This window comes from Cherax quadricarinatus, chromosome 85 (genome assembly GCF_038502225.1).
Source record: "Cherax quadricarinatus isolate ZL_2023a chromosome 85, ASM3850222v1, whole genome shotgun sequence".
Classification (NCBI taxonomy): Eukaryota; Metazoa; Arthropoda; class Malacostraca; order Decapoda; family Parastacidae; genus Cherax; species Cherax quadricarinatus.
Window position 1 is genome coordinate 4,393,052 of NC_091376.1, and position 27,405 is coordinate 4,420,456.

The following is a 27,405-nucleotide window of genomic DNA, read 5'->3' on the forward strand; positions in this document are numbered from 1 at the left end:
AAAAGGCTAGGAAGTTGCATGAGGATTTAATTAAAAAAATGCCTGCAACTATTGATGATGTGAGTGAATTTAAGGCCAGCAAAGGTTGGTTTGAGAGATTTAAGAAGCGTAGTGGCATCCATAGTGTGATAAGGCATGGTGAGGCTGCCAGTTCGGACCACAAAGCGGCTGAAAAATATGTGCAGGAATTCAAGGAGTACATAGAAACTGAAGGACTGAAACCTGAACAAGTGTTTAATTGTGATGAAACAGGCCTGTTCTGGAAGAAAATGCCAAGCAGGACCTACATTACTCAGGAGGAAAAGGCACTCCCAGGACATAAGCCTATGAAAGACAGGCTTACTTTGTTGATGTGTGCCAATGCTACTGGTGATTGCAAAGTGAAGCCTTTATTAGTGTATCACTCTGAAACTCCCAGAGCGTTCAGGCAAAAGAATGTCCTCAAGGATAATTTGTGTGTGCTGTGGAGGGCAAACAGTAAGGCATGGGTCACTAGGGAATTTTTCTATAACTGGTTACACCATGCATTTGCCCCCAATGTGAAAAATTACCTAACTGAAAAGAAATTAGAACTTAAGTGCCTCCTGGTGTTAGACAATGCCCCTGGTCATCCTACAGACGTGGCAGAGCGACTTTATGGGGACATGAGCTTCATTAAGGTGAAGTTTTTGCCTCCTAATACCACTCCTCTCCTGCAGCCCATGGACCAGCAGGTTATTGCAAACTTCAAGAAACTGTACACAAAAGCTCTGTTTGAAAGGTGCTTTGTAATGACCTCAGAAACTCAACTGACTCTAAGAGAGTTTTGGAGAGATCACTTTAATATCCTCAATTGTGTAAACCTTATAGGTAAGGCTTGGGAGGAAGTGACTAAGAGGACCTTGAACTCTGCTTGGAAGAAACTGTGGCCAGAATGTGTAGACAAAAGGGATTTTGAAGGGTTTGAGGCTAACCCTGAGAATCCTGTGCCAGTTGAGGAATCCATTGTGGCATTGGGAAAGTCCTTGGGGTTGGAGGTTAGTGGGGAGGATGTGGAAGAGTTGGTGGAGGAGGACAATGAAGAACTAACCACTGATGAGCTGATAGATCAACTTCAAGAGCAAGAGGCCAGACCTGAGGAAACTGGTTCAGAGGAGGGGAGAGAGAAATTGAAGAAGTTGCCTACTACAAAGATAAAGGAAATCTGTGCTAAGTGGCTTGAAGTGCAAACCTTCATGGATGAAAATCACCCTCACACAGCTATTGCAAGCCGTGCTGGTGATTATTACACTGACAATGTTGTGAAACACTTTAGGCAAGTCATAAAGGAACGAGAGGTACAGGCCACTATGGACAGATATCTTGTGCGAAAGAAGTCCAGTGACTCTGAAGCTGGCCCTAGTGGCATTAAAAAAAGAAGGGAAGTAACCCCAGAAAAGGACTTACTACCTCAAGTCCTAATGGAAGGGGATTCCCCTTCTAAACAGTAAGAAGATAATGCTCTCCCCTCCTCCCATCCCATCAATCATCACCAGATCTTCAATAAAAGTAAGTGTCATTTAATTGTGCATGCCTTTTTCAGTTTGTGTGTATTAAAATTAACATTTCATGTGGTAAAAAAAAATTTTTTTCATACTTTTGGGCGTCTTGCACGGATTAATTTTATTTCCATTATTTCTTATGGGGAAAATTCATTCGCATAACGATTATTTCGCATAACGATTAACCCTCTTGCACGGATTAAAATCGTTAACCGGGGGTCCACTGTATATGTATATATATATATATATATATATATATATATATATATATATATATATATATATTTATATATATATATATATATATATATATATATATATATAATATATATATATATATATATATATATATATATATATATATATATATATATATATATATATATATATATATATATACATGTACATATATATATATATACATGTATATATATACACGTATATATATGCAAAATCACCTGTTTACTGTGATCTTATTGCACGTATATATATATATATATACATGTATACAGTGGACCCCGGTTAACGATATTTTTTCATTCCAGAAGTATGTTCAGGTGCCAGTACTGACCGAATTTGTTCCCATAAGGAATATTATGAAGTAGATTAGTCCATTTCAGACCCCCAAACATACACGTACAAACGAACTTACATAAATACACTTACATAATTGGTCGCATTGGGAGGTGATCGTTATGCAGGGGTCCACTGTACAGTGGTCCCTCAATAATCGTCCATAATCCGTTCCTGGAAGTGGGACTATTATCGAAATGGACGATTTACGAATCAATTTTCCCCATAAGAAATAATGTAAATTCAATTAATCCGTTCCTAACACCCAGAAGTATTAAAACAAAAATTTTTTTAACATGAAATATAGATGTAGTACATAAATAATACAGTGGCACATGATGAATTAAACATTAACAGAATAACACTTACCTTTATTGGCGATTCTTCTTTGTGTATGGAAGACTGGAGAATGAGACTGATTGGATGAATTACTGTTTGGAAGGGGAATCCCCTTCCATCAACACCTCGGGTACCAACTGCTTTTCTGGGGTTACTTCTCTACTCTGTTTCTTAATGCCACTAGGATAACCTTGAGAGTCACTGGAGGCCTGTCTCGCAAAAAAACTGTCCAGAGAGCTCTGTTTCTGGCTTCTCTTTAAAACTTCCCTAAAATGGGCCAAGACTCTGTCACTGTACAAGCTGCCGATATGGCTTGCTACATCCTTCTCTGGGTGATGTTTCTCCTTAAATCTTTCCATCCTACCCCACATTTCAAAAATCTCCTTAATTTCTGAAGAAGGCACCTTCCTCCATCTCTCTTCCTCCTCCTCTGCAGCAAGATTCAGAGCTGCCATCTGTTGCTGTTCCTGCTGAAGCTCTTGCAGCTCCTCAGTGGTGAGCTCTTCGTTGTGGTCCTCCACCAACTCTTCCACATCCTCCAAACTCACATCCAACCCCATGGAAGTCCCCAGTGCCACAATGGATTTAACAACTGACATAGGCTCATCAGGGTCAGCCCCAAACCCTTCAAAATCCCTCTTGTGGACACAATCTGGCCACAATTTTCTCCAAGCAGAGTTCAAAGTTCTGGTAGTCACTCCCTCCCAAGCCTTACCTATAAGGCTTACGCAATGGAGAATACTGAAATGTTCTTTCCAAAAATCTTGTAGGGTCAAGTGAGTGTCTGAGGTCACATTCAAGCATCTTTCAAACATTGCTTTGGTGTAGAGTTTTTTAAAGTTTGCAATGACCTGCTGGTCCATGGGCTGGAGGAGAGGAGTGGTATTCGGGGGCAAGAACTTTACTGTGATGAACCCAAACTCCTTCAGAATTAGGTCATCCAAGTTTGGAGGATGAGCAGGTGCAATGTCCATTACTAGGAGGCACTTGAGATCCAATTTCTTTTCCAGGAGGTAATTCTTCACACTAGGGCCAAACACTTCATTGAGTCACTCTACAAAAATTTCCCTCGTGACCCATGCCTTACTATTAGATTTCCAAAACACACACAATTTACTCTTCAAAACATTGTTTTTCCTGAACACTCTGGGATTTTCAGAATGGTACACTAATAATGGCTTCACTTTGAAATCCCCACTAGCATTAGCAGAGAACATTAGCGTCAGCCTGTCTTTCATAGGCTTGTGTCCTGGCATTGCCTTTTCCTCTTGTGTAATGAAGGTCCTCTTTGGCATTTTCTTCCAAAAGAGGCCTGTTTCGTCACAACTGAACACTTGTTCAGGTTTCAGTCCTTCAGCCTCTATGTACTCCTGGAATTCGTGCACATATTTTTCAGCCGCCTTGTGGTCCGAACTGGCAGCCTCACCATGCCTTACCACACTGTATATGCCAGTACGCTTCTTAAATCTCTCAAACCAGCCTTTGCTGGCCTTAAATTCACTCACATCATCACTAGTTGCAGGCAATTTCTTTACCAAATCGTCATGCAACTGCCTAGCCTTTTCACAAATAAGCGATGTCATAAGACTGTCTCCTGCTAATTGTTTCTCATTTATCCACACCAATAATAACTTCTCAACATCTTTGAGTACTGGTGATCTCATTTTTGTCAGCATATTTACCCTGTTTGCAACAACAGCATCCTTGATTTCCTTTTTCTTGGCTATGAGGGAAGATATGGTTGTACGGGATTTGTTATACATCCTGGCCAGTTCGCCCACACGTACGCCACTATCATATTGTTCAATGATGTTTTTCTTAAATTCAATCGTATTTCTCACCTTCTTTACCAAAGGCTTGGCACTAGGAGCTTTCTTTGGAGCCATGGTAGCTTATTTAGCACTTAACCCTTTGAGGGTCGACAGGCCCTCTCCGAAACTCGTTCTCAGGGTCGGCCAAATTTAAAAAAAAAAAAAAAATTATTTTCTCTTATGAAAAGATAGAGAATCTTTTCCCGATCATAACGACACCAAAAGTTTGAAATTTGATAGAAAACTTACGGAATTATGCTCTCGCAAAGTTAGCGGTCTCGGCGATGTTTACGCATCGGCGATTTTGCCCACTTTGAGCCCCATTTTCGGCCAATTTCACTGTACTAGTCGACAAAAAACATGAATATTTCGCTAGAACTCCATTTTTTCTATCGAATGGGTGCAAGAAACCACCCATTTATAAATTCAACTATCCAGTACAGTGGTCAGAATTTAGCAATTTTGCCAATTTCACACAAATTTCAAAAGATGCCAATTTCGGAATAGGGTCCAGAATAAACAAGAAAGACATTCCTGGCACTAAAATGACATTTCCTCTAGTCATTAGTCACGTCTCAAGGCCCCTCTTATATTCTTTTGCTTTCCACTTTGAATTTTTATTCTCACAAAAAATATAAGATTTACTGTTATGCAGACTACTGCATTAGTGTAAAAAATGATATAAATATTATTGGTGCACTTGTGAAAGAATATTAGACTCACCAGTTGACGTGTATTGCACGCTTGGCACGATTTGTTTACTTTTGAAGTTTGGTAAAAATCGAACATTTCTGCTACTTTGAGCTCAATTTCAAGGCACCTTTCATTGAAAAACCAGTCAAAATCATCTCAATTTCAGTAATATGTCTTCCATTCTATAAAATGAGACCAAGAAAACTAGAATACAACAATAAATACCATACGAAAATACACTGCAAAGTCGCTGATTTATTAAAAAAAATGGTTAAAGTTTTTTTTTTCTCATTATGCACTGTGTGCTGCAGGATTTTTTTTAGACTGTGCACACTGACCACATAGACCCATTCTTTCATATAAAGGCCTACCAGCTTTCTCCCACTAGATTTGAGGCCGCTAGAATTTATGAGTACTAGTACGTCAAAAACCCCTACGCGTAAGACGTACTAGTACGACGAAAACCCTCAAAGGGTTAAATAACTTGCAAGCTCTAAAATAAATGAAATATTATGAAATAATTCGCTGGAGCACGTGAGGGGACCGTCGCTCACTGGTAAAAAATGGCACACTGGCTGGGAAGGAAAGGCCGAGGCGGCTCGAGGCCGCTCAGACTGTGAGTACGCGTCTGGGACGAAGGACTATTAGCGAGTTACCGGACCATTTCCGAGCCAATATTTTGACGAAAAAACAGGTCTATTTCCGAAATGGACGACTTTCAGGCAGGACGATTATTGAGGGACCACTGCATATATATATATATATATATATATATATTTTTTTTTCAACAAGTCGGCCGTCTCCCACCGAGGCAGGGTGACCCAAAAAAAGAAAGAAAATCCCCAAAAAGAAAATGCTTTCATCATTGAACACTTTCACCACACTCACACATAATCACCGTTTTTGCAGAGGTGCTCAGAATAAAACAGTTTAGAAGCATATATGTATAAAGATACACAACATATCCCTCCAAACTGCCAATATCCCAAACTCCTCCTTTAAAGTGCAGGCATTGTACTTCCCATATACTGCATATATATATATATTTTTTTTTTTGTTTTTTTTCAACAAGTTCGCCGTCTCCCACCAAGGCAGGGTGACCCAAAAAAAGAAAGAAAATCCCTAAAAAGAAAATGCTTTCATCATCATTCAACACTTTCACCTCACACATAATCACTGTTTTTGCAGAGGTGCTCAGAATACAACAATTTAGAAGCATATACATATAAAGATACACAACATATCCTTCGAAACTGCCAATATCCCAAACCCCTCCTTTAAAGTGCAGGCATTGTATTTCTCATTTCCAGGACTCAAGTCCAGCTATATAACAATAACTGGTTTTCCTGAATCCCTTCACTAAATATTACCCTGCTCACACTCCAACAGCTCGTCATGTCCCAAATACCATTCGTCTCCATTCACTCCTCTCTAACATGCAGAACAAGCTATGGGGGGGGGGGGTGGAAATCTTTAGCTCAAGTACTTTCACACTTCTCAGTGTGTCATCAGGAGCTGTGCAATATTGCAAGGGAGCAACCAATGCAGGGAGAGAGGTCTCAGAGTAGTGTAGGTGGCATAGTTAAGATCGCCCATCCATGCTGACGTGTCGGTGGATGGATTTATGAAGGATTAGGTTAATCATAGAACTGATGAGGGAAAAAAGGCTAGTGGTGCGTTGAGGTATATGTGGAGACAAAAAACGTTATCTATGGATGCAAAGAAGGGAAATGTATGAAAGTATAGTAATACCAACACTCTTACATGGGTGTGAAGCTTGGGTTGTAAATGCAGCAGCGGGGAGGTGGTTGGAGGCAGTGGAGATGTCCTGTCTAAGGGCAATGTGTGGTGTAAATATTATGCAGAAAATTCGGAGTGTGGAAATTAAGAGAAGGTGTGGAGTTAATAAAAGTATTAGTCAGAGGGCTGAAGAGGGGTTGTTGAGGTGGTTTGGTCATTTAGAGAGAATGGATCAACGTAGAATGACATAAGAACATAAGAAAGGAGGAACACTGCAGCAGGCCTGTTGGCCCATACTAGGCAGGTCCTTTACAATTCATCCCACTAACAAAACATTTGCCCAACCCAATTTTCAATGCCACCCAAGAAACAAGCTCCGATGTGAAAGTCCCACTCAAATCCAACCCCTCCCACTCATGTACTTATCCAACCTAAATTTAAAACTACCCAAAGTCCTAGCCTCAATAACCCAACTAGGTAGACTGTTCCACTCATCAACTACCCTATTTCCAAACCAATACTTTCCTATGTCCTTTCTAAATCTAAGGGGAAGGAAGGCAGGGTAGGGGGTCATCCTCGAAAAGGTTGAAAGGAAGGGGTAAGGGAGGTTTTGTGGGCAAGGGGCTTGGACTTCCAGCAGGCGTGTGTGAGCGTTTTCAATAAGAGTGAATGGAGACGAATAGTATTTGGGACCTGACGATCTGTTGGAGTGTGAGCAGGGTAAAATTTAGTGAAGGGATTCAGGGAAACTGGTTATTTTTATATAGCCGGACTTGAGTCCTGGAAATGGGAAGTACAATGCCTGCACTGTAAAGGAGGGATTTCGGGATATTAGCAGTTTGGAGGGATATGTTGTGTATCTTTATACGTATATGCTTCTAAACTGTTGTGTTCTGAGCACCTCTGCAAAAACAGTGATTATGTATGCGTGAGGTGAAAGTGTGGAATGATGATGAAAGTACAGTGGACCCCCAGCATACGATGGCATCGGCATACATTAAATCCGGCATACAATACATTTTAGCACAAAAATTTTGCCTCGCCACACGTTAAAAAACCCGCCACACACGATTCGTCCGGGACGCGTCCCACGTGTGTCCTCAGCTGCCCGGTGTATGCCAGTGTTTACAAGCCAGCCAGTGCGGTCGCATCCACACATACAATCGGTACATTTCATATTATCACAGTATTTTTAGTGATTATACTGAGTGATTATAGTGATTATAGGTAGTAGGTTGGTAGACAGCAACCACCCAGGGAAGTACTACCGTCCTGCCAGATGACTGTGAAACAGAAACCTGTAACTGTTTTACATGATGGTAGGATTGCTGGTTTTCTTTTTCTGTCTCATAAACACGCTAAGATAACAGGGATATCTTGCTACTCCTACTTACACTTTGGTCACACTTCACAGACACGCACATGCATATATATATATACATACATCTAGGTTTTTCTCCTTTTTCTAAATAGCTCTTGTTCTTTTTTATTTCTTCTATTGTCCATGGGGAAGTGGAAAAGAATCTTTCCTCCGTAAGCCATGCGTGTCGTATGAGGCGACTAAAATGCCGGGAGCAATGGGCTAGTAACCCCTTCTCCTGTACACATTTACTAAAAAAGAGAAGAAGAAAAACTTTATAAAACTGGGTTGCTTAAATGTGCGTGGATGTAGTGCGGATGACAAGAAACAGATGATTGCTGATGTTATGAATGAAAAGAAGTTGGATGTCCTGGCCCTAAGCGAAACAAAGCTGAAGGGGGTAGGAGAGTTTCAGTGGGGGGAAATAAATGGGATTAAATCTGGAGTATCTGAGAGAGTTAGAGCAAAGGAAGGGGTAGCAGTAATGTTAAATGATCAGTTATGGAAGGAGAAAAGAGAATATGAATGTGTAAATTCAAGAATTATGTGGATTAAAGTAAAGGTTGGATGCGAGAAGTGGGTCATAATAAGCGTGTATGCACCTGGAGAAGAGAGAAATGCAGAGGAGAGAGAGAGATTTTGGGAGATGTTAAGTGAATGTATAGGAGCCTTTGAACCAAATGAGAGAGTAATTGTGGTAGGGGACCTGAATGCTAAAGTAGGAGAAACCTTTAGAGAGGGTGTGGTAGGTAAGTTTGGGGTGCCAGGTGTAAATGATAATGGGAGCCCTTTGATTGAACTTTGTATAGAAAGGGGTTTAGTTATAGGTAATACATATTTTAAGAAAAAGAGGATAAATAAGTATACACGATATGATGTAGGGCGAAATGACAGTAGTTTGTTGGATTATGTATTGGTAGATAAAAGACTGTTGAGTAGACTTCAGGATGTACATGTTTATAGAGGGGCCACAGATATATCAGATCACTTTCTAGTTGTAGCTACACTGAGAGTAAAAGGTAGATGGGATACAAGGAGAATAGAAGCATCAGGGAAGAGAGAGGTGAAGGTTTATAAACTAAAAGAGGAGGCAGTTAGGGTAAGATATAAACAGCTATTGGAGGATAGATGGGCTAATGAGAGCATAGGCAATGGGGTCGAAGAGGTATGGGCTAGGTTTAAAAATATAGTGTTAGAGTGTTCAGCAGAAGTTTGTGGTTACAGGAAAGTGGGTGCAGGAGGGAAGAGGAGCGATTGGTGGAATGATGATGTAAAGAGAGTAGTAAGGGAGAAAAAGTTAGCATATGAGAAGTTTTTACAAAGTAGAAGTGATGCAAGGAGGGAAGAGTATATGGAGAAAAAGAGAGAAGTTAAGAGAGTGGTGAAGCAATGTAAAAAGAGAGCAAATGAGAGAGTGGGTGAGATGTTATCAACAAATTTTGTTGAAAATAAGAAAAAGTTTTGGAGTGAGATTAACAAGTTAAGAAAGCCTAGAGAACAAATGGATTTGTCAGTTAAAAATAGGAGAGGAGAGTTATTAAATGGAGAGTTAGAGGTATTGGGAAGATGGAGGGAATATTTTGAGGAATTGTTAAATGTTGATGAAGATAGGGAAGCTGTGATTTCGTGTATAGGGCAAGGAGGAATAACATCTTGTAGGAGTGAGGAAGAGCCAGTTGTGAGTGTGGGGGAAGTTCGTGAGGCAGTAGGTAAAATGAAAGGGGGTAAGGCAGCCGGGATTGATGGGATAAAGATAGAAATGTTAAAAGCAGGTGGGGATATAGTTTTGGAGTGGTTGGTGCAATTATTTAATAAATGTATGGAAGAGGGTAAGGTACCTAGGGATTGGCAGAGAGCATGCATAGTTCCTTTGTATAAAGGCAAAGGGGATAAAAGAGAGTGCAAAAATTATAGGGGGATAAGTCTGTTGAGTGTACCTGGTAAGGTGTATGGTAGAGTTATAATTGAAAGAATTAAGAGTAAGACGGAGAATAGGATAGCAGATGAACAAGGAGGCTTTAGGAAAGGTAGGGGGTGTGTGGACCAGGTGTTTACAGTGAAACATATAAGTGAACAGTATTTAGATAAGGCTAAAGAGGTCTTTGTGGCATTTATGGATTTGGAAAAGGCGTATGACAGGGTGGATAGGGGGGCAATGTGGCAGATGTTGCAAGTGTATGGTGTAGGAGGTAGGTTACTGAAAGCAGTGAAGAGTTTTTACGAGGATAGTGAGGCTCAAGTTAGAGTATGTAGGAAAGAGGGAAATTTTTTCCCAGTAAAGGTAGGCCTTAGACAAGGATGTGTGATGTCACCGTGGTTGTTTAATATATTTATAGATGGGGTTGTAAGAGAAGTAAATGCGAGGGTCTTGGCAAGAGGCGTGGAGTTAAAAGATAAAGAATCACACACAAAATGGGAGTTGTCACAGCTGCTCTTTGCTGATGACACTGTGCTCTTGGGAGATTCTGAAGAGAAGTTGCAGAGATTGGTGGATGAATTTGGTAGGGTGTGCAAAAGAAGAAAATTAAAGGTGAATACAGGAAAGAGTAAGGTTATGAGGATAACAAAAAGATTAGGTGATGAAAGATTGAATATCAGATTGGAGGGAGAGAGTATGGAGGAGGTGAACGTATTCAGATATTTGGGAGTGGACGTGTCAGCGGATGGGTCTATGAAAGATGAGGTGAATCATAGAATTGATGAGGGAAAAAGAGTGAGTGGTGCACTTAGGAGTCTGTGGAGACAAAGAACTTTGTCCTTGGAGGCAAAGAGGGGAATGTATGAGAGTATAGTTTTACCAACGCTCTTATATGGGTGTGAAGCGTGGGTGATGAATGTTGCAGCGAGGAGAAGGCTGGAGGCAGTGGAGATGTCATGTCTGAGGGCAATGTGTGGTGTGAATATAATGCAGAGAATTCGTAGTTTGGAAGTTAGGAGGAGGTGCGGGATTACCAAAACTGTTGTCCAGAGGGCTGAGGAAGGGTTGTTGAGGTGGTTCGGACATGTAGAGAGAATGGAGCGAAACAGAATGACTTCAAGAGTGTATCAGTCTGTAGTGGAAGGAAGGCGGGGTAGGGGTCGGCCTAGGAAGGGTTGGAGGGAGGGGGTAAAGGAGGTTTTGTGTGCGAGGGGCTTGGACTTCCAGCAGGCATGCGTGAGCGTGTTTGATAGGAGTGAATGGAGACAAATGGTTTTTAATACTTGACGTGTTGTTGGAGTGTGAGCAAAGTAACATTTATGAAGGGATTCAGGGAAACCGGCAGGCCGGACTTGAGTCCTGGAGATGGGAAGTACAGTGCCTGCACTCTGAAGGAGGGGTGTTAATGTTGCAGTTTAAAAACTGTAGTGTAAAGCACCCTTCTGGCAAGACAGTAATGGAGTGAATGATGGTGAAAGTTTTTCTTTTTCGGGCCACCCTGCCTTGGTGGGAATCGGCCAGTGTGATACCTGCAAAATAAGTCACCATGGGCCCCAAGAAAGCTTCTAGTGCGAACTGTGCCTTAAAAAAGGTGAAAATTACTATGGAAATGAAGAAAGAGATAATTGATAAGTACGAAAGTGGAGTGTGTGTCTCGGAGCTGGCCAGGTTGTACACCAAAACCCAATCAACCATCACTACTATTGTGGCCAACAAAATGGCAATCAAGGAAGCTGTTCTTGCAAAAAGGTGCAAGTTTGTTTTCGAAACAGAGATCGCAAGTACTCGAAGATGTTGAGAGACTGTTATTGGTGTGGATAAACGAAAAACAGATAGCAGGAGATACCATCTCTTAAGCGATCATGTGTAAAAAGGGTGGGAAATATGTACTATCGTACCACGGTCAGCTGTTGCTGCACCACCGTCAGCAGTTGCTGCACCACAGTCAGCTGCTGCTGCACCACCATCAGCTGTTGCTGCACCACAGTCAGCTGTTGCTGCACCACAGTCAGCTGTTGCTGCACCATGGTCAGCTGTTGCTGCACCAGTCAGCTGTTGCTGAACCACGGTGAGCTGCTGTTGCAGCACGGTGAGCTGCTGTTGCACCACGGTGAGCTGCTGCTGCACCACAGTCAGCTGCTGCTACACCACCGTTATGTGTTGCTGCACCACAGTCAGCTGCTGTTGCACCACGATCAGCTGCTGCTGCACCACAGTTAGCTGTTGCTACATCACCGTCATCTGTTGCTACACCACGTTCAGCTGTTGCTGAACCACGATCAGCTGCTGTTGCACCACGGTCAGCTGCTGCTGCACCACAGTCAGCTGCTGCTACACCACCGTCATCTGTTGCTGCACCACTGTCAGCTGCTGCTGCACCACGATCAGCTGTTACTGCACCATGATCAGCAGGTCCTAGTGGCATTAAAAGAAGAAGAGAAGTAACCCCGGAAAAGGACGTGCTACCTAAAGTCCTAATGGAAGGGGATTCCCCTTCTAAACATTAACAACTTCCATACTCTACCCTCCTCCCATCCCATCAATCATCACCAGATCTTCAATAAAGGTAAGTGTCAGTTTGTGTGTAGTAAAATTAATATTTCATGTGGTAAAAATTTTTTTTTTTTCATACTTTGTGGTGTCTTGCACGGATTAATTTAATTTCCATTATTTCTTATGGGGAAAATTAATTCGCCTTACAATAATTTCGGCATATGATGAGCTCTCAGGAACGGATTAATATCGTATGCCGGGGGTCCACTGTACAGTGGACCCCCGCATAGCAATTTTAATCCATGCAAGAGGGCTCATTGTTATGCGAAATGATCGGTATGCGAATGAATTTTCCCCATAAGAAATAATGGAAATCAAATTAATCCGTGCAAGACACCCAAAAGTATGAAAAAAAAAAATTTACCACATGAAATGTTAATTTTAATACACACAAACTGAAAAAGGCATGCACAATTACATGACACTTACTTTTATTGAAGATCTGGTGATGATTGATGGGATGGGAGGAGGGGAGAGAGAGTGTTAGTGTTTAGAAGGGGAATCCCCTTCCATTAAGACTTGAGGTGTCGAGTCCTTTTCTGGGGTTACTTCCCTTCTTCTTTTAATGCCACTAGGACCAGCTTCAGAGTCACTGGACTTCTTTCGCACAACATATCTGTCCATAGTGGCCTGTACCTCTCGTTCCTTTATGACTTCCCTAAAGTATTTCACAACATTGTCAGTGTAATAATCACCAGCACGGCTTGCAATAGCTGTGTGAGGGTGATTCTCATCCATAAAGGTTTGCACTTTCAGCCACATTGCACAGATTTCCTTAATCTTTGTAGTAGGCAACTTCTTCAATTTCTCTCTCCCCTCCTCTGAACCAGTTTCCTCAGGTATGGCCTCTTGCTGTTGAAGTTGATCTATCAGCTCATCAGTGGTTAGTTCTTCATTGTCCTCCTCCACCAACTCTTCCACATCCTCCCCACTAACCTCCAACCCCAAGGACTTTCCCAATGCCACAATGGATTCCTCAACTGGCATAATCCTCTTAGGGTTAGCCTCAAACCCTTCAAAATCCCTTTTGTCTACACATTCTGGCCACAGTTTCTTCCAAGCAGAGTTCAAGGTCTTCTTAGTCACTCCCTCCCAAGCCTTACCTATAAGGTTTACACAATTGAGGATATTAAAGTGCTCTCTCCAAAACTCTCTTAGAGTCAGTTGAGTTTCTGAGGTCACTACAAAGCACCTTTCAAACAGAGCTTTTGTGTACAGTTTTTTGAAGTTTGCAATAACCTGCTGGTCCATGGGCTGCAGGAGAGGAGTGGTATTAGGAGGCAAAAACTTCACCTTAATGAATTTCATGTCCCCATAAAGTCGCTCTGCCACGTCTGTAGGATGACCAGGGGCATTGTCTAACACCAGGAGGCACTTAAGGTCTAATTTCTTTTCAGTTAGGTAATCTCTCACATTGGGGGCAAATGCATGGTGTAACCAGTCATAGAAAAAGTCCCTAGTGACCCATGCCTTACTGTTTGCCCTCCACAGCACACACAAATTCTCCTTGAGGACATTCTTTTGCCTGAACGGTCTGGGAGTTTCAGAGTGATACACTAATAAAGGCTTCACTTTGCAATCACCAGTAGCATTGGAACACATCAACAAAGTAAGCCTGTCTTTCATAGGCTTATGTCCTGGGAGTGCCTTTTCCTCCTGAGTAATGTAGGTCCTGCTTGGCATTTTCTTCCAGAACAGGCCTGTTTCATCACAATTAAACACTTGTTCAGGTTTCAGTCCTTCACTGTCTATGTACTCCTTGAATTCCTGCACATATTTTTCAGCTGCTTTGTGGTCCGAACTGGCAGCCTCACCATGCCTTATCACACTATGTATGCCACTATGCCTCTTAAATCTCTCAAACCAACCTTTGCTGGCCTTAAATTCACTCACATCATCACTAGTTGCAGGCATTTTTTTAATTAAATCCTCATGCAACTTCCTAGCCTTTTCGCTTATGATCACTTGAGAGACGCTATCTCCTGCTAGCTGTTTTTCATTTATCCACACCAATAAGAGTCTCTCAACATCTTCCATCACTTGCGATCTCTGTTTCGAAAACACAGTTAAACCTTTGGCAAGAACAGCTTCCTTGATTGCCTTTCTGTTGCCCACAATAGTAGCGATGGTTGATTGGGGTTTCTTGTACAACCTGGCCAGGTCGGTGACACGCACTCCACTTTCATACTTATCAATGATCTCTTTCTTCATCTCTATAGTAATTCTCACCCTTATTGCTGTAGGGTTGGCACTAGAAGCTTTCTTGGGGCCCATGGTCACTTATTTTGCAGATAAAATCACCAAAAACACTGTAATAATACGAAATGTTCCGATTGTATGCTTGGATGTTACCGCGGAGGCTGGCTGGTAAACAATGCCACCGGCGGCACATGTGAGGCTGGCTAAGGGCGCACATTGGACGTGTCTCGGACGAACAGCGGTGAGCGGGTTTTTGAGCGGTACGCGAGGCAAAATTTTTGCGATAAAAGCGAGCGGTATGCGGATTAAACGTTATGTGATGCCAACGGTATGCGGGGGTCCACTGTATTTTCTTTTTGGGGATTTCCTTTCTTTTTGGGTCACCCTGCCTCGGTGGGAGACAGCCGACTTGTTAAAAAAAAAAAAATGTATACAGCCTCTCCTCACTTAGTGACATACTCTTTACCGATGACTCGGACTTATGATGGGCTCACTGACCAGTATGCATACCTAAATAATATGTATTAGAGCTAATTTCCTTTATTCTGTTTATTACAATATACAGTACACTACTGTATAAACATTTAAAAATATACAGGAAATGTTATAAAAGGTGCAAAGGTGACATTAAAACAACATCAGAGATGGCTGACACAAACTCACTACCATTATAGTATGCTCCTCACTTAGCGACGAATTCGTTTACCAACGTGGTCTTAGGAACAGAACTTCGTCGTTAAGTGAGGAGAGGCTGTATACATATTTTTAAATAACTGTTATTTCTTGAGGCAGTGTCATTTTCATACCTCCTGGCTGCATTACGCCATCTGGAAATTCAACATACTTTTCTGGCAACACCTGTGAAAAAAAAGAAAAAATCACTGTATACATTTCAACAAATCATATCAAATAAAGTTCATTGTATTGTATTAACAAATATATCGCAAGATCTTCCAGAAACAAGGAACCACGAGGAGTACAGTAGACGGCCCCAACTTACAATGTTAATGCATTTCACACAATTCATTTTACGTTGATTGTTTGGTACTCAGAACTCCTTTTCCCATAAGAAACAAAGAAAAATTAATTAATGCATTCCCAACCATAATATTCTGTATCTAGAGTAATCCCTCCATATGAAAGACAAATAAGGGAATTGTCCAAGTGTTCATCAAAAAAAAAAAAAAGTGAGCACTAAAATACTAAACTGTATACCTAACACAGTACTGTACACATAATTTAGTTACATGAAATTTAAAAACGAAAACTGGAAATAAACATTAAATAAAAAATTAAAAATGAAGTGAGTTACCCATTATTTTAAAAGTTTGTTGTATCAAGGTCCTATATGTACATATCAAGGGTTTACTGTAATTAAATGTTTCCAAAATGGCAATAATGTGAGTGGGAACTCTTGTAACTTAGAACTTCTTCAGTTGGGGCCTTATTGAACTGTGATAATAAATTTTCATTAAACTTGTAAATATATTTGTCATTACAAAACATGAAAGCAAGTGATTACAGCAAATTACAATTAATTTGTTTAACCCTTAAACTGTCCAAACGTAGATCTACATTGACGTGCGTAGCGTTCCGACCTTGATTTTCTCTATCTGAAAGCATGTAAAATCAGACGTAGATCTACGTTCGCAGCACTATGCATGTCAACATAGATCTACGTTTGGACAGTTTAAGGGTTAAATATGAAACATATAATATGGAGTAAAACTTCTTGCCAATACTGCCAAAAAATTTTATACTGTACAGAATATAATAATAAACATGCAAGAATTACTAATTCAATTGTTCCACTTTCAACCAAGTAAGAACATCTCTTAGTTGTAAGTTACTGTATATGAGAATATTTCTTTACTATATATTTAAAGGATGAAAAAATGAATTACTGCATCAAGCCCTGACATCCCATGAATAATACAACCATCAAACATCCACACTTCCACTTAGGCTCCAGAAGAAACTTTTTCCAAATTTTCCACTTACTGTATATTAATGGCCATAAGTCGACCCAGGCTTATAAAACAAGGGGAAGAGGGAGCAATACTGTCACCACAATAATGAAATTTCTGCATAACCTACAGTGTAAGTCAGGGGTATACTTTCAGTCCTCAATTTTTTCATAACCTAGGAATAAGTCAAGAGATGAAAGGGCACTGTTTTTCTGCATCACCAGAAATATGTAGTGCCAGGACTCGCAGCAATGGATTCAGGATGGAGAAATTTAGATTTAGAAAGGATATAGGGAAGTGCTGGTATGGCAATAGAGTTGTGGATGAGCAGAACAAACTGCTGAGTAGCATCACTGAAGAAAAAACTTTGTATAGCTTTTAACCCTTAAACGGTCCAAACGTATACAGTGGACCCCCGCATAATGATCACCTCCCAATGCGACCAATTATGTAAGTGTATTTATGTAAGTGCGTTTGTACGTGTATGTTTGGGGGTCTGAAATGGCCTAATCTACTTCACAATATTCCTTATGGGAACAAATTCGGTCAGTACTGGCACCTGAACATACTTCTGGAATGAAAAAATATCGTTAACCGGGGGTCCACTGTATATACGTTCACGTGTATAGCGCCCCAAACGTATATATACGTTTTCTTTGTCATTCATTCAACATTGCCACGATAAGCCTGAGTCACCTAGACATGAGAGAATGGGTGTGCGCACTCACTGTGCGCCATATTAAAATAACTGGGGACGCCTGGGTACCATATGCTCTTTTTTCCTATTAAAAAAAAGACAGTTTTTTCTCTCTCAAAAAATTTGAGGAGCTACGCGAGTGAACATATATATACGTTTGGACCGTTTAAGGGTTAATATAGATTGGACAGGTACATAAGTGGGTGTGACCTGTACCTACTTGACTTAGGCCAGTAGACCTACTGTAATGTTTGTTCTTGAATTTAAAAATTCTGAAGAAATTGGTAATAATGCTTATTTTTTTTTCAATGAACTGGCCATATCCCACCAAGGCAGGGTGATCTAAAATGAACAACAAAAGTTTTTCTTTTAAAATTTAGTAATTTATACAGGAGAAGGGGTTATTAGCCCTTTGCTCCTGGTATTTTAGTTGCCTCTTATGACATGCATGGCTTATTGAGGAAGAATTTGATAATGTTCATATATCAATTATTAATCATCCTAGGAGTCATAAGTCTCCAGAGACTGAAATAAATCAGGTGCTTCCTGCATCAGCAGTTAGTACACTTGGTGTTTCCATATCCTCTCTATCATCAAGGTTAAAATGTAAAGAAACTTGATAATTTTTGTATACTGAATGCATCATCACCCCAGAAGTTCGTTTCTTCTAGTGTTTATGTGAAAGAGGAACTCCACTAACTGTGATGTCTACATTTAGGGTATTAATGCAACCCCTCTAATTATATTGAATACTGTAGTGCCATTTACATATTATGATATGTACTTATCAATAACTTTCCCTACTCTTGAATTGTTGGAATCACTAATTATGAAGCAGCTGATTTACTCTGGCACAGCTGTGTCAGAGTAAATCAACTGCCTCAACATACATATTTCCTACTTCCCTCCATCTACATGATCAATAGTTTAAATGTGAAAAAACTGGACATATCAATACATTTTTATACTGTATATTAACCCTTTCAGTGTCAGTGCTGTATATATTTGGTAGAATTACCTATGTAGATGAAACAGCAAGAAACCTCGACACCCGCCTCAATGAACACATTAATGCCTGTAGGAACGATAACTTGAACAATGCCTGCGTACAACACCGGAATTCCACCAATCATCTCATGAAATTTAGGGACACCCAATTAGTGATCAAAGAAACTAATTTCCGCAGACGCAAGTGCCTTGAATCATCACTAACTGCTGTTTCTAATACAATTAAACAAAACAAAGGTAGCTTCACCATCTCTGAGGTCTTAGCAAGAATCCTCCTGAAAACAGTAAACCCTGCCATCACATAGTCTCTCCTGTTAATACTACACAAGCACATTACAGAGGATGAACTTTGAAACAGGCCTTCTCTAATCCAGCCTCCAACATAAATATTTGTCTAACCTATTTTTATGTTACCAAAGTAATAGCTTTTATATCCTTTTACTCATGTGCAAGTTAATTGTTCTACCATATTGTATTGCTACTACTACTACTACTACTACTACTACAACCACTAGTATTGCACCTCACTCTAAGCCTATATACATGTATACCCTCTTTGTTCATGTACTATTCATAACAGCTTGATAAAGCTCCAGGAGAGCGAAACGTTGCCACAATAAAATGTCACATTAGTAGCACTTGTGTCCTTTTACTTTACATAGTGTCAGTGCTGTAGTATTACGGCTTTGAAGCCAATGTCAGTCCCATAATACTATGCCAAAATTCTAGAGGCTTCAAATCTTCCAGGAGAAAGTTGGTAGGCCTTCATATGAGAGAATGGGTCTGTGTGGTTAGTGTGCGCAGTATAAAAAAAAATTCTGCAGCAAGCAGTGCATGAGGAAAAAATACTACGGCTGTGTTTTGGTTTAAAACAGTGATTTTGTGGTGAATTTTTGTATGGTATTTATGGTTATATTCTTGTTTTCTTGGTTTCATTTGATAGAATGGAAAATATATTACAGAAATAGAGGTGATTTTGAATGGTTTACTGAATAAAAGTAGCTTGAAACTGAACTCAAAATAGCAGAAATGTTTGATTTTTGACGATGTTCAAGAGCAACCAAATCACATCACATGTCCAATACACGTTAACTGGTGGGTCTAATATGCATTCATGAATGTACTGATATTATTTATACAATTACAGTGGAACCTTGGCTTACGAATTTAATCCGTTCCGTGACCTCATTCGTATCCCGATTTGTTCGTATGCTGAGTCAATTTTCCTCATATAAATTAAGTGAAATGACATTAATCCATTCCAGCGGAATTCCTGCTCTTAGGAGGAACGGCAAAATACTTCAGTATGATGCTAATATCAACTCTACAGCTTATTTATATATCACAATTCATCTAATTTCACCATCACTCAAGGAATGCATAACAGGTGCAGCATTGTCAGTGTTCAGCATTTCTTCAATGTCACTTTCCTGTAACTCCATTAGCACACAGTCAAGATGAATGAACAGAATTGTCAATGCTTATTGCTTGGGTACATTTATTCTGTTAGTGGGTTGGATCTGTGAAGGACCTGCCTAGTATGGGCCAACAGGCCTACTGCAGTGTTCCCCCTTTCTAATGTTATTATGTACCCACAACACCAATCATACCCAGCCCCTCCCACTCATATATTTGTCCAATATCTTTTTAACCCTTTGACTGTCACGGCCGTATATATACGTCTTACGAGGTACCGTGTTTGACGTATATATACTCATAAATTTTAGCGGCTTCAAATCAAACAGGAGAAAGCTGGTAGGCCCACATGTGAGAGAATGGGTCTGTGTGGTCAGTGTGCACCATATAAAAAAAATCCTGGAGCACGCAGTGCATAATGAGAAAAAAAAAAAAACTGACCGTTTTTTTTAATTAAAATGCCGACTTTGTGGTCTATTTTCGTATAGTATTTATGGTTGTATTCTCGTTTTCTTGGTCTCATTTGATAGAACGGAAAACATATTATAGAAATAGAGGTGATTTTGATTGATTTTACTATAAAAAGAACCTAGAAATGGAGCTCAAAGTAGGGGAAATGTTTGATTTTTGCCAATGTTCAAAAGTAAACAAATGATGCCATTGTCCAATAAATGTCCAACTAGCCATTCTAATATGCAGTCATGAATGGGTTGATGTTATTTATACAATTATTACAGTATTGCAGTAGTCTGCATAATAGTAAGTCTTCTATTTTTTGTTTGAATAAAAATTCAAAATAGAAAGCAAGAGTAATATCAGTGGGGCCTGGAGACGTGACTGATGAACAAAGAAAATGTTATTTTAGAGCCAGGAATGTCTGCATAGTTCATTCTGGACCTTATTTTGAAATTGTCATATTTTTTAGTTTTCGTGAAATTGGCCAAGTTGCAAATTTCTGACCATGTTATTGGGTAGTTGAAATCGGTAAATGGGCAGTTTCTTGTACTCAATCGATAGAAAAAATGGAGTTCTAAAGAAATAGCTATGAGTTTGGGCGACTGGAACAATGGAATTAGCCGAAAATAGGGCTCAATGTGGGCGAAATCGCCGATTTGTAAACAGCGCCGAGGTCGCTAACTTCGCGAGAGCATAATTCCATCAGTTTTCGTTTTTTTGGTGTCATTACAATCGGGAAAAGATTCTCTATCATTTCATAAGAAAAAATAGTTTTTTTTTTTTAAATTTTGCGACACCAGGAGACACCTCAGGATTGGGGGTTGCGACAGTCAAAGGGTTAAAGCTGCCCAAGGTTCTATCAAAGCTAAAACCTTGTATAGTTTCAAATTTAGGTTGGATAAATACACGAGTGAGAGGGGTTGTATTTGAGTGGGACTTGCACATGAGTAAATAGGATTATTAAAGTTTATTACTTGGGTAGCACTGAAAATTGAGTAGGGCAAATATTCTGTTAGTAGGATGAATTGTGTAGGACCTGCCTAGTATGGGCCAACAGGCCTGCTGCAGTGTATTATTATTATTAGTACGTATGTACTTTCTTGTTTCTTGTTTCTTGTCCAGACCAGAGCTTTGGTGAGATGGGTAAGGAAGAAGGATGGGTAAGGATAGAAATCTTGGAAAAGGGTGGGAGGGGGGAGAGAGGTAGGATATAAAAGGTAAGTGGCCCAACCACTTTGGTGTAATTTAAAAAGTGTACGTGAAATGATAAGATATTCTTTAAGGGGTATAAGACTAACCCATCAGAGTCACATAGATATAACAGATATATATAAGTACATGACTCTGAATTGGTAGTAATTATACAAGTTGCATTTTTTTTTTTTTTTTTTTTTTTTTTTTTTTTTTTTTGCGATTGCACAACGGATATGTATGCAACAATGAAGGCAATAATTTTCTGGCCAGTTTATAGAATTACGTGACAATGGCTTCTTACAGGTGGTGTCCAGCCATAGTAAATAGCATAATTTTTACATTAGATTGTTATATAAGATGTCTCCCTAATTGGGGGCGATGATGTTTTCAGTAAACATAGAAGGGTTCTGGTGTTACCCAATCATCTTCATCAGGGAGGTTGCTCAATATCATGGGTCGAGGGTAATCATCTTTATGTATAAAACGACGAACCCTCTGTGGGAGAGTCATTCTTTGAGTCCTGTGAGGAGGAGTATTGATGATATAATCATTGGTATTTACCACTTGTATAGGATGTTCTCTATCTGGCATGTATAGTTCTTGCATTGTATAGAGTTGTTTCTTTTTTACGGTGTCAAGGTGTACATTTATGGCAGTAATATCTTGTTGTATGTGTAAATCTGCCATTTTAACTCTGTCTCTCCTCCTGGTATCGGTAATGAAGCGAAGAGCTCTATTCTAGACCCTTTGTAACCGTAGCATATTGGTCTTTGTTGTTAATGACATTGGGACACAAGGGTATTCGAGTATAGGTCTTATTAACATTTTATATAGATGTTTTTTGACATGTTGAGGGGCTTGATTGAATCGAAAGAGACTGCTAAGACCGGCTTTGGCTATGTTGATCTTTTTAGTTACATGAGATGTTGAGTGGAGCAGCCTGTCTATTTCATATCCCAAAATCTTGTTAGGGTTTCTAATGGCTACAGGTGTACCTCTGATGGAGATACCCCCTTTATCTTCGATGGTTGATGCAAAACATCCTATCGTGCTAACAAGGACCTTGTCAGGATTAGTCTAATTCTCCATTTCTTTTCCCAATTAGATGTTTGACGAAGTTCAATATTCATTTTTTCTATGACTCTCTCATACTTGTATTTTCCTGTTACCGGAGTTGATGAGACGACATGAATAACATCATCTGCAAACTGTGTTACAACTGTATCATTAAACTCTGGTTGAGGAAGGTCATTCACATAAATGTTGAATAGAATTGGACTTAGACAAGAACCTTGTGGGACACCAGCTGTCGGTATAAAAGGCTCTGCCGACCTGCCATGAAAGGTGGGAATGATTTTTCTTTGAGTTAAGAAATTATGTATTAATCTGAGAAAAGTCCAGTTATGGTCTGGTAGGTCAATGAGTTTGTATATAAGGCCATCATGCCATAAGCTATCAAAAGCTTTATGAACATCTCTCGTGGCAATTAAGGCAAGATTGCCCTTATGTTTTAGACTTGCTACAGTATCGAAAATAACATTTATTGCATGATTGGTACCTCTATGTGTTCTAAAGCCAAATTGTTTTTCAGTAAAAAAGTGATTAAACTCCATATAGTAGTTCAATCTGTTGGAAATGACTTTCTCAAGAACTTTTCCAGTAACTTCAAGTAAAGATATAGGTCTATAGTTCCCAGGTTGGTGGATGTCTTTATTGGGCTTACCAAGAAAGATCATCCTGGCAGTCTTAAAAACCACTGGAAAATGTCCTGAGGCCAAGATGGCATTAAAGATATTTACCAAAGACTGTTTACAATTTCTAGGTAGGAACTTTATCTGTTTCATTGTTATTCCAGAGAGGCCAGGGGCTCTATTTCGCATTCTTCCAATGACCTGACTCATCTCTAGTAATGTAATAGGTCTAGTAAGCGGGTGGGTATCTTCAAGAGTTGAAGTATCAATGGAAGGTAGTGGTTGTAGATCATCCAAGTTCTCATCTCTCCATTCATTTACCAACTGATAATGATTATTGTTAAAATGACGACTGTTATTGTGGGAGAGAATTTTCTCCCATACATCACCCATCAAATTAGCCTGGTCCTGTGGATCGTCAAGTTTAATTTCAACATCTTCATCATCCTCATCAGTGAAGGTATGAACTAGGTAGTTAGGATACACTACACTTCTCTCTTTTATGTGCGGGTTATTTGTGTATTGTTCCAGTCACGGTATTGTGCCTTTGTGTTATTTATTTAGGTAGTTAGGAGCCCTGTGCTTTGCCCCTAAAAGTTGTCGGATCTTACTCCAAAATTTTGCTGGTTCACGTTTATACTGATTAGCTTGAAGAACTAGCAATTTCCATAAGTCCCGTTTGTGATGACTAATCATGTTAATTAATTCTTGCCTTAATCGGTGCAGTGTAGCTACTGGTGGTTGTCGCGTTTGAAGATGCCTTCGACATTCTGCTTGATAATTTCTTAAATTGTCTCTAATTTCCCTAGTAGGTTTATATTGTTGGTATATCTTTGTGGAAGCTAATTGACAAGTTGCATTAGTAGCTTCAATTATTCGATTATGCAGGGACTGGATTGCATCATCAATTGCAGTGGAAGGTAGATTTTCCAATGACACAATTTCATCCTCACCCAGAAATGCCCTGAAGGGGTCAAATCCTAGGGTGTTAAGATTGGGTTTAGGAGGTACAGGGATTCTAAATGGAGAAGTTTGTAGTTGTATTATAACGGGGATATGGTCAGATCCTACGTTTCCACCAGGAGAGATACGACAGTGAAAGATGTCACAGTCTCTGTTTGTCAGTACTATATCTGGTGTCCCTGGATGAGGTCCAATGTACGATTTAAAGAATGGGCCTTGAAATGACAAGTTTCTAGCTGTCATGATATTAAATAGTTGCTTTCCTTTTAAGTCACCCAGTGTAATACCAGCTCCACAGTTGAAGAGGGCAGGGTGATGAGCATTAAAATCTCCTGCTAGAATTGTTGGAATATTTCTGCTTAATATCCTATGTAGAGGAATTGACTCTATATATTGTTGTCTCGGGGGAAAATATCCAGTTCCTATCACTAGTTGTCCATGAGACGTTGTCATTTCTATTGCAAGAATGTTATCTTCATCAACATGAATATTTTTAAAAGTATAGCCTAATTTAACTAAGATGGCTACACCACTAAAGGGTCCTCTCGATTTCTCCACAGTAGAGTAACCACGTAATTTAATATGTTGATCAACTCTTGCAGCTGTCTCGTTCAAGAGTATAACATCAGGTTTGTAATTATGTAGTTCAACCTCAAGGAGGTAATGGTTATTAAAGAAATGTTGAACATCAAGTTGAAAAATTGTAATCCCCATTATTTCTTGCACTTCGCTCGTGTACTGCGGTCTGAACGCCTGCAAGTAATGTCATGTTTATTATCCACACTATCCCTGCTGGACCCGTCAACGGAAGGAGGGAACTGCTGAGTAGTTGCTTGTGTATTAAAAATGCCATCATCTTCACTAGAGGTGGTAATATTAACAGACTCATTAGAATCGTTAGAGTCATCATCAGAAAACTGAGGTATGATATTCCCTGTTACAGGAAGCAGAGGCTCGTGAGAGTTAATGGGAGACTCTGGAGGCTCCAAGGGAAAATTAGGTAGGCAAGGTGAGTTACCCTGGGAAAGTTCCTGTTCGACAGGATCAGCTTCAATAGCTGGAGAGTAGGCACCAATTTCTGGGGCATTGTTATGTTCAAGTGTTGACTTATCAGGTTGAGGGGAGTTGACAACCTGGGTATGCAAGGTGGGCGATCCCTGGGCCAGGGATGACTTAGGCTTATTTTTAGATGTAGAGTAGGGTACATACTTCTTGTTATGAGAAGGCTTGGTCATAATAGCCTTCACATTTTCTGGGATGGTGATGGGAGTGATCCCATTAGCCATTAACAGATCATTTAAAACCTGAGAGCAGAGTTGAATGTCACCACCTGCTATGTCTTTGGCCATCATATACATTAGTTGTGCTCTCGTCATATCCCCGGCTGTGGATACCTGAGACATACCTGGAGTTTACCTGGAGAGAGTTCTGGGGGTCAACGCCCCCGCGGCCCGGTCTGAGACCAGGCCTCCTGGTGGATCAGAGCCTGATCAACCAGGCTGTTGCTGCTGGCTGCACGCAAACCAACGTACGAGCCACAGCCCGGCTGATCCGGAACTGACTTTAGGTGCTTGTCCAGTGCCAGCTTGAAGACTGCCAGGGGTCTGTTGGTAATCCCCCTTATGTGTGCTGGGAGGCAGTTGAACAGTCTCGGGCCCCTGACACTTATTGTATGGTCTCTTAACGTGCTAGTGACACCCCTGCTTTTCATTGGGGGGATGGTGCATCGTCTGCCAAGTCTTTTGCTTTCGTAGTGAGTGATTTTCGTGTGCAAGTTCGGTACTAGTCCCTCTAGGATTTTCCAGGTGTATATAATCATGTATCTTTCCCTCCTGCGTTCCAGGGAATACAGGTTTAGGAACCTCAAGCGCTCCCAATAATTGAGGTGTTTTATCTCCGTTATGCGCGCCGTGAAAGTTCTCTGTACATTTTCTAGGTCGGCAATTTCACCTGCCTTGAAAGGTGCTGTTAGTGTGCAGCAATATTCCAGCCTAGATAGAACAAGTGACCTGAAGAGTTGGTTTAGAAAGACACGTAAGCAAACACTATAACATATTTATTAGAAAACGTTTCGGTCCTGGGACCTTGATCACTTCTAACATACAGAGGTAGAAAGACATTATATATATAGGCGGAGAGTGAGATGTGACGCACGTGACCTGAGGAATGTCATAAGAACATAAGAATGGAGGAACACTGTAGAAGGCCTACTGGCCCATGCGAGGCAGGTCCTTATCAAAACAACCTCTGTCTATGATGAGGACCAGTAGACGATGAAATCATGTGACTCCTGTGTTGTTGGGTTGGTGCTGCTTAAGTATCATGTATGCCAATGTTTTTGAAATTTTGTAGTTTCCAGTGTTGCGTTCTATAGTGTCGGTGACGGTGATTAGTGAGGCTTCTAGGCACCGTCGGCGTCTGAGGTCTGGTTCGGTGAGAATGAGTTGTGCCTCGTTCCAGTTCATCAAATGCCCCGTTGAGTCTCTGTGGAGGACACAGGCGTACCTTACATCGTCTCTGTTAGAGGCATTTCGATGCTCATTCAGGCGGACTGCAAGATCTCTGCCTGTCTCGCCTACATATTTCTTGGGACAGAACCCACAAGGGATCGTGTAGACGCCTGCTGTAGAAGTTAGAGGTGTGGGGCTGCGTTTAGTAGTGAGGTCTTTGATAGAGGATGTGTTTATGGTGGAAACGTTGATGTTACTCATAGCAAGTGCCCGGCGAGTATTCGTGGCAACATCGCCACATGGGAGTACTATGAACTGTTTAGGGGGCTGTTCCATGGGCGGTTTGTTGAGGATAGCTTGTGCCTTGAGTCTGCAATCTCGGATGAAGAAAGATGGGAACTGAAGACGTGTAAAGGCTTGTGTTATGTAAGTGCATTCTTCTTCTAGAAAAGAAGTGATCAAGGTCCCAGGACCGAAACGTTTTCTAATAAATATGTTATAGTGTTTGCTTACATGTCTTTCTAAACCAACTTGTCGGTATTTATTACCAAGGTTTAGACCTGAAGAGTGTCATCATGGGCTTGGCCTCCCTAGTTTTGAAGGTTCTCATTATCCATCCTGTCATTTTTCTAGCAGATGCGATTGATACAATGTTATGGTCCTTGAAGGTGAGATCCTCCGACATGATCACTCCCAGGTCTTTGACGTTGGTGTTTCGCTCTATTTTGTGGCCAGAATTTGTTTTGTACTCTGATGAAGATTTAATTTCCTCATGTTTACCATATCTGAGTAATTGAAATTTCTCATCGTTGAACTTCATATTGTTTTCTGCAGCCCACTGAAAGATTTGGTTGATG

The 27,405-nt window shown here is 40.4% G+C and overlaps 1 protein-coding gene across 18 annotated transcripts in view; it reads right to left on the bottom strand.

The window, feature by feature from the left end:
• Positions 1–27,405, bottom strand: part of l(1)G0196 (inositol hexakisphosphate and diphosphoinositol-pentakisphosphate kinase) — a 1,071,245-nt gene that overhangs the window by 143,543 nt on the left and 900,297 nt on the right. For all 18 annotated transcript variants that reach the window (XM_070103279.1, XM_070103273.1, XM_070103280.1 and 15 more), the window contains one exon: positions 15,513–15,564. In XM_070103279.1, coding sequence (XP_069959380.1) covers positions 15,513–15,564 — 52 coding nt within the window. The remainder of the gene's footprint in view (positions 1–15,512; positions 15,565–27,405) is intronic.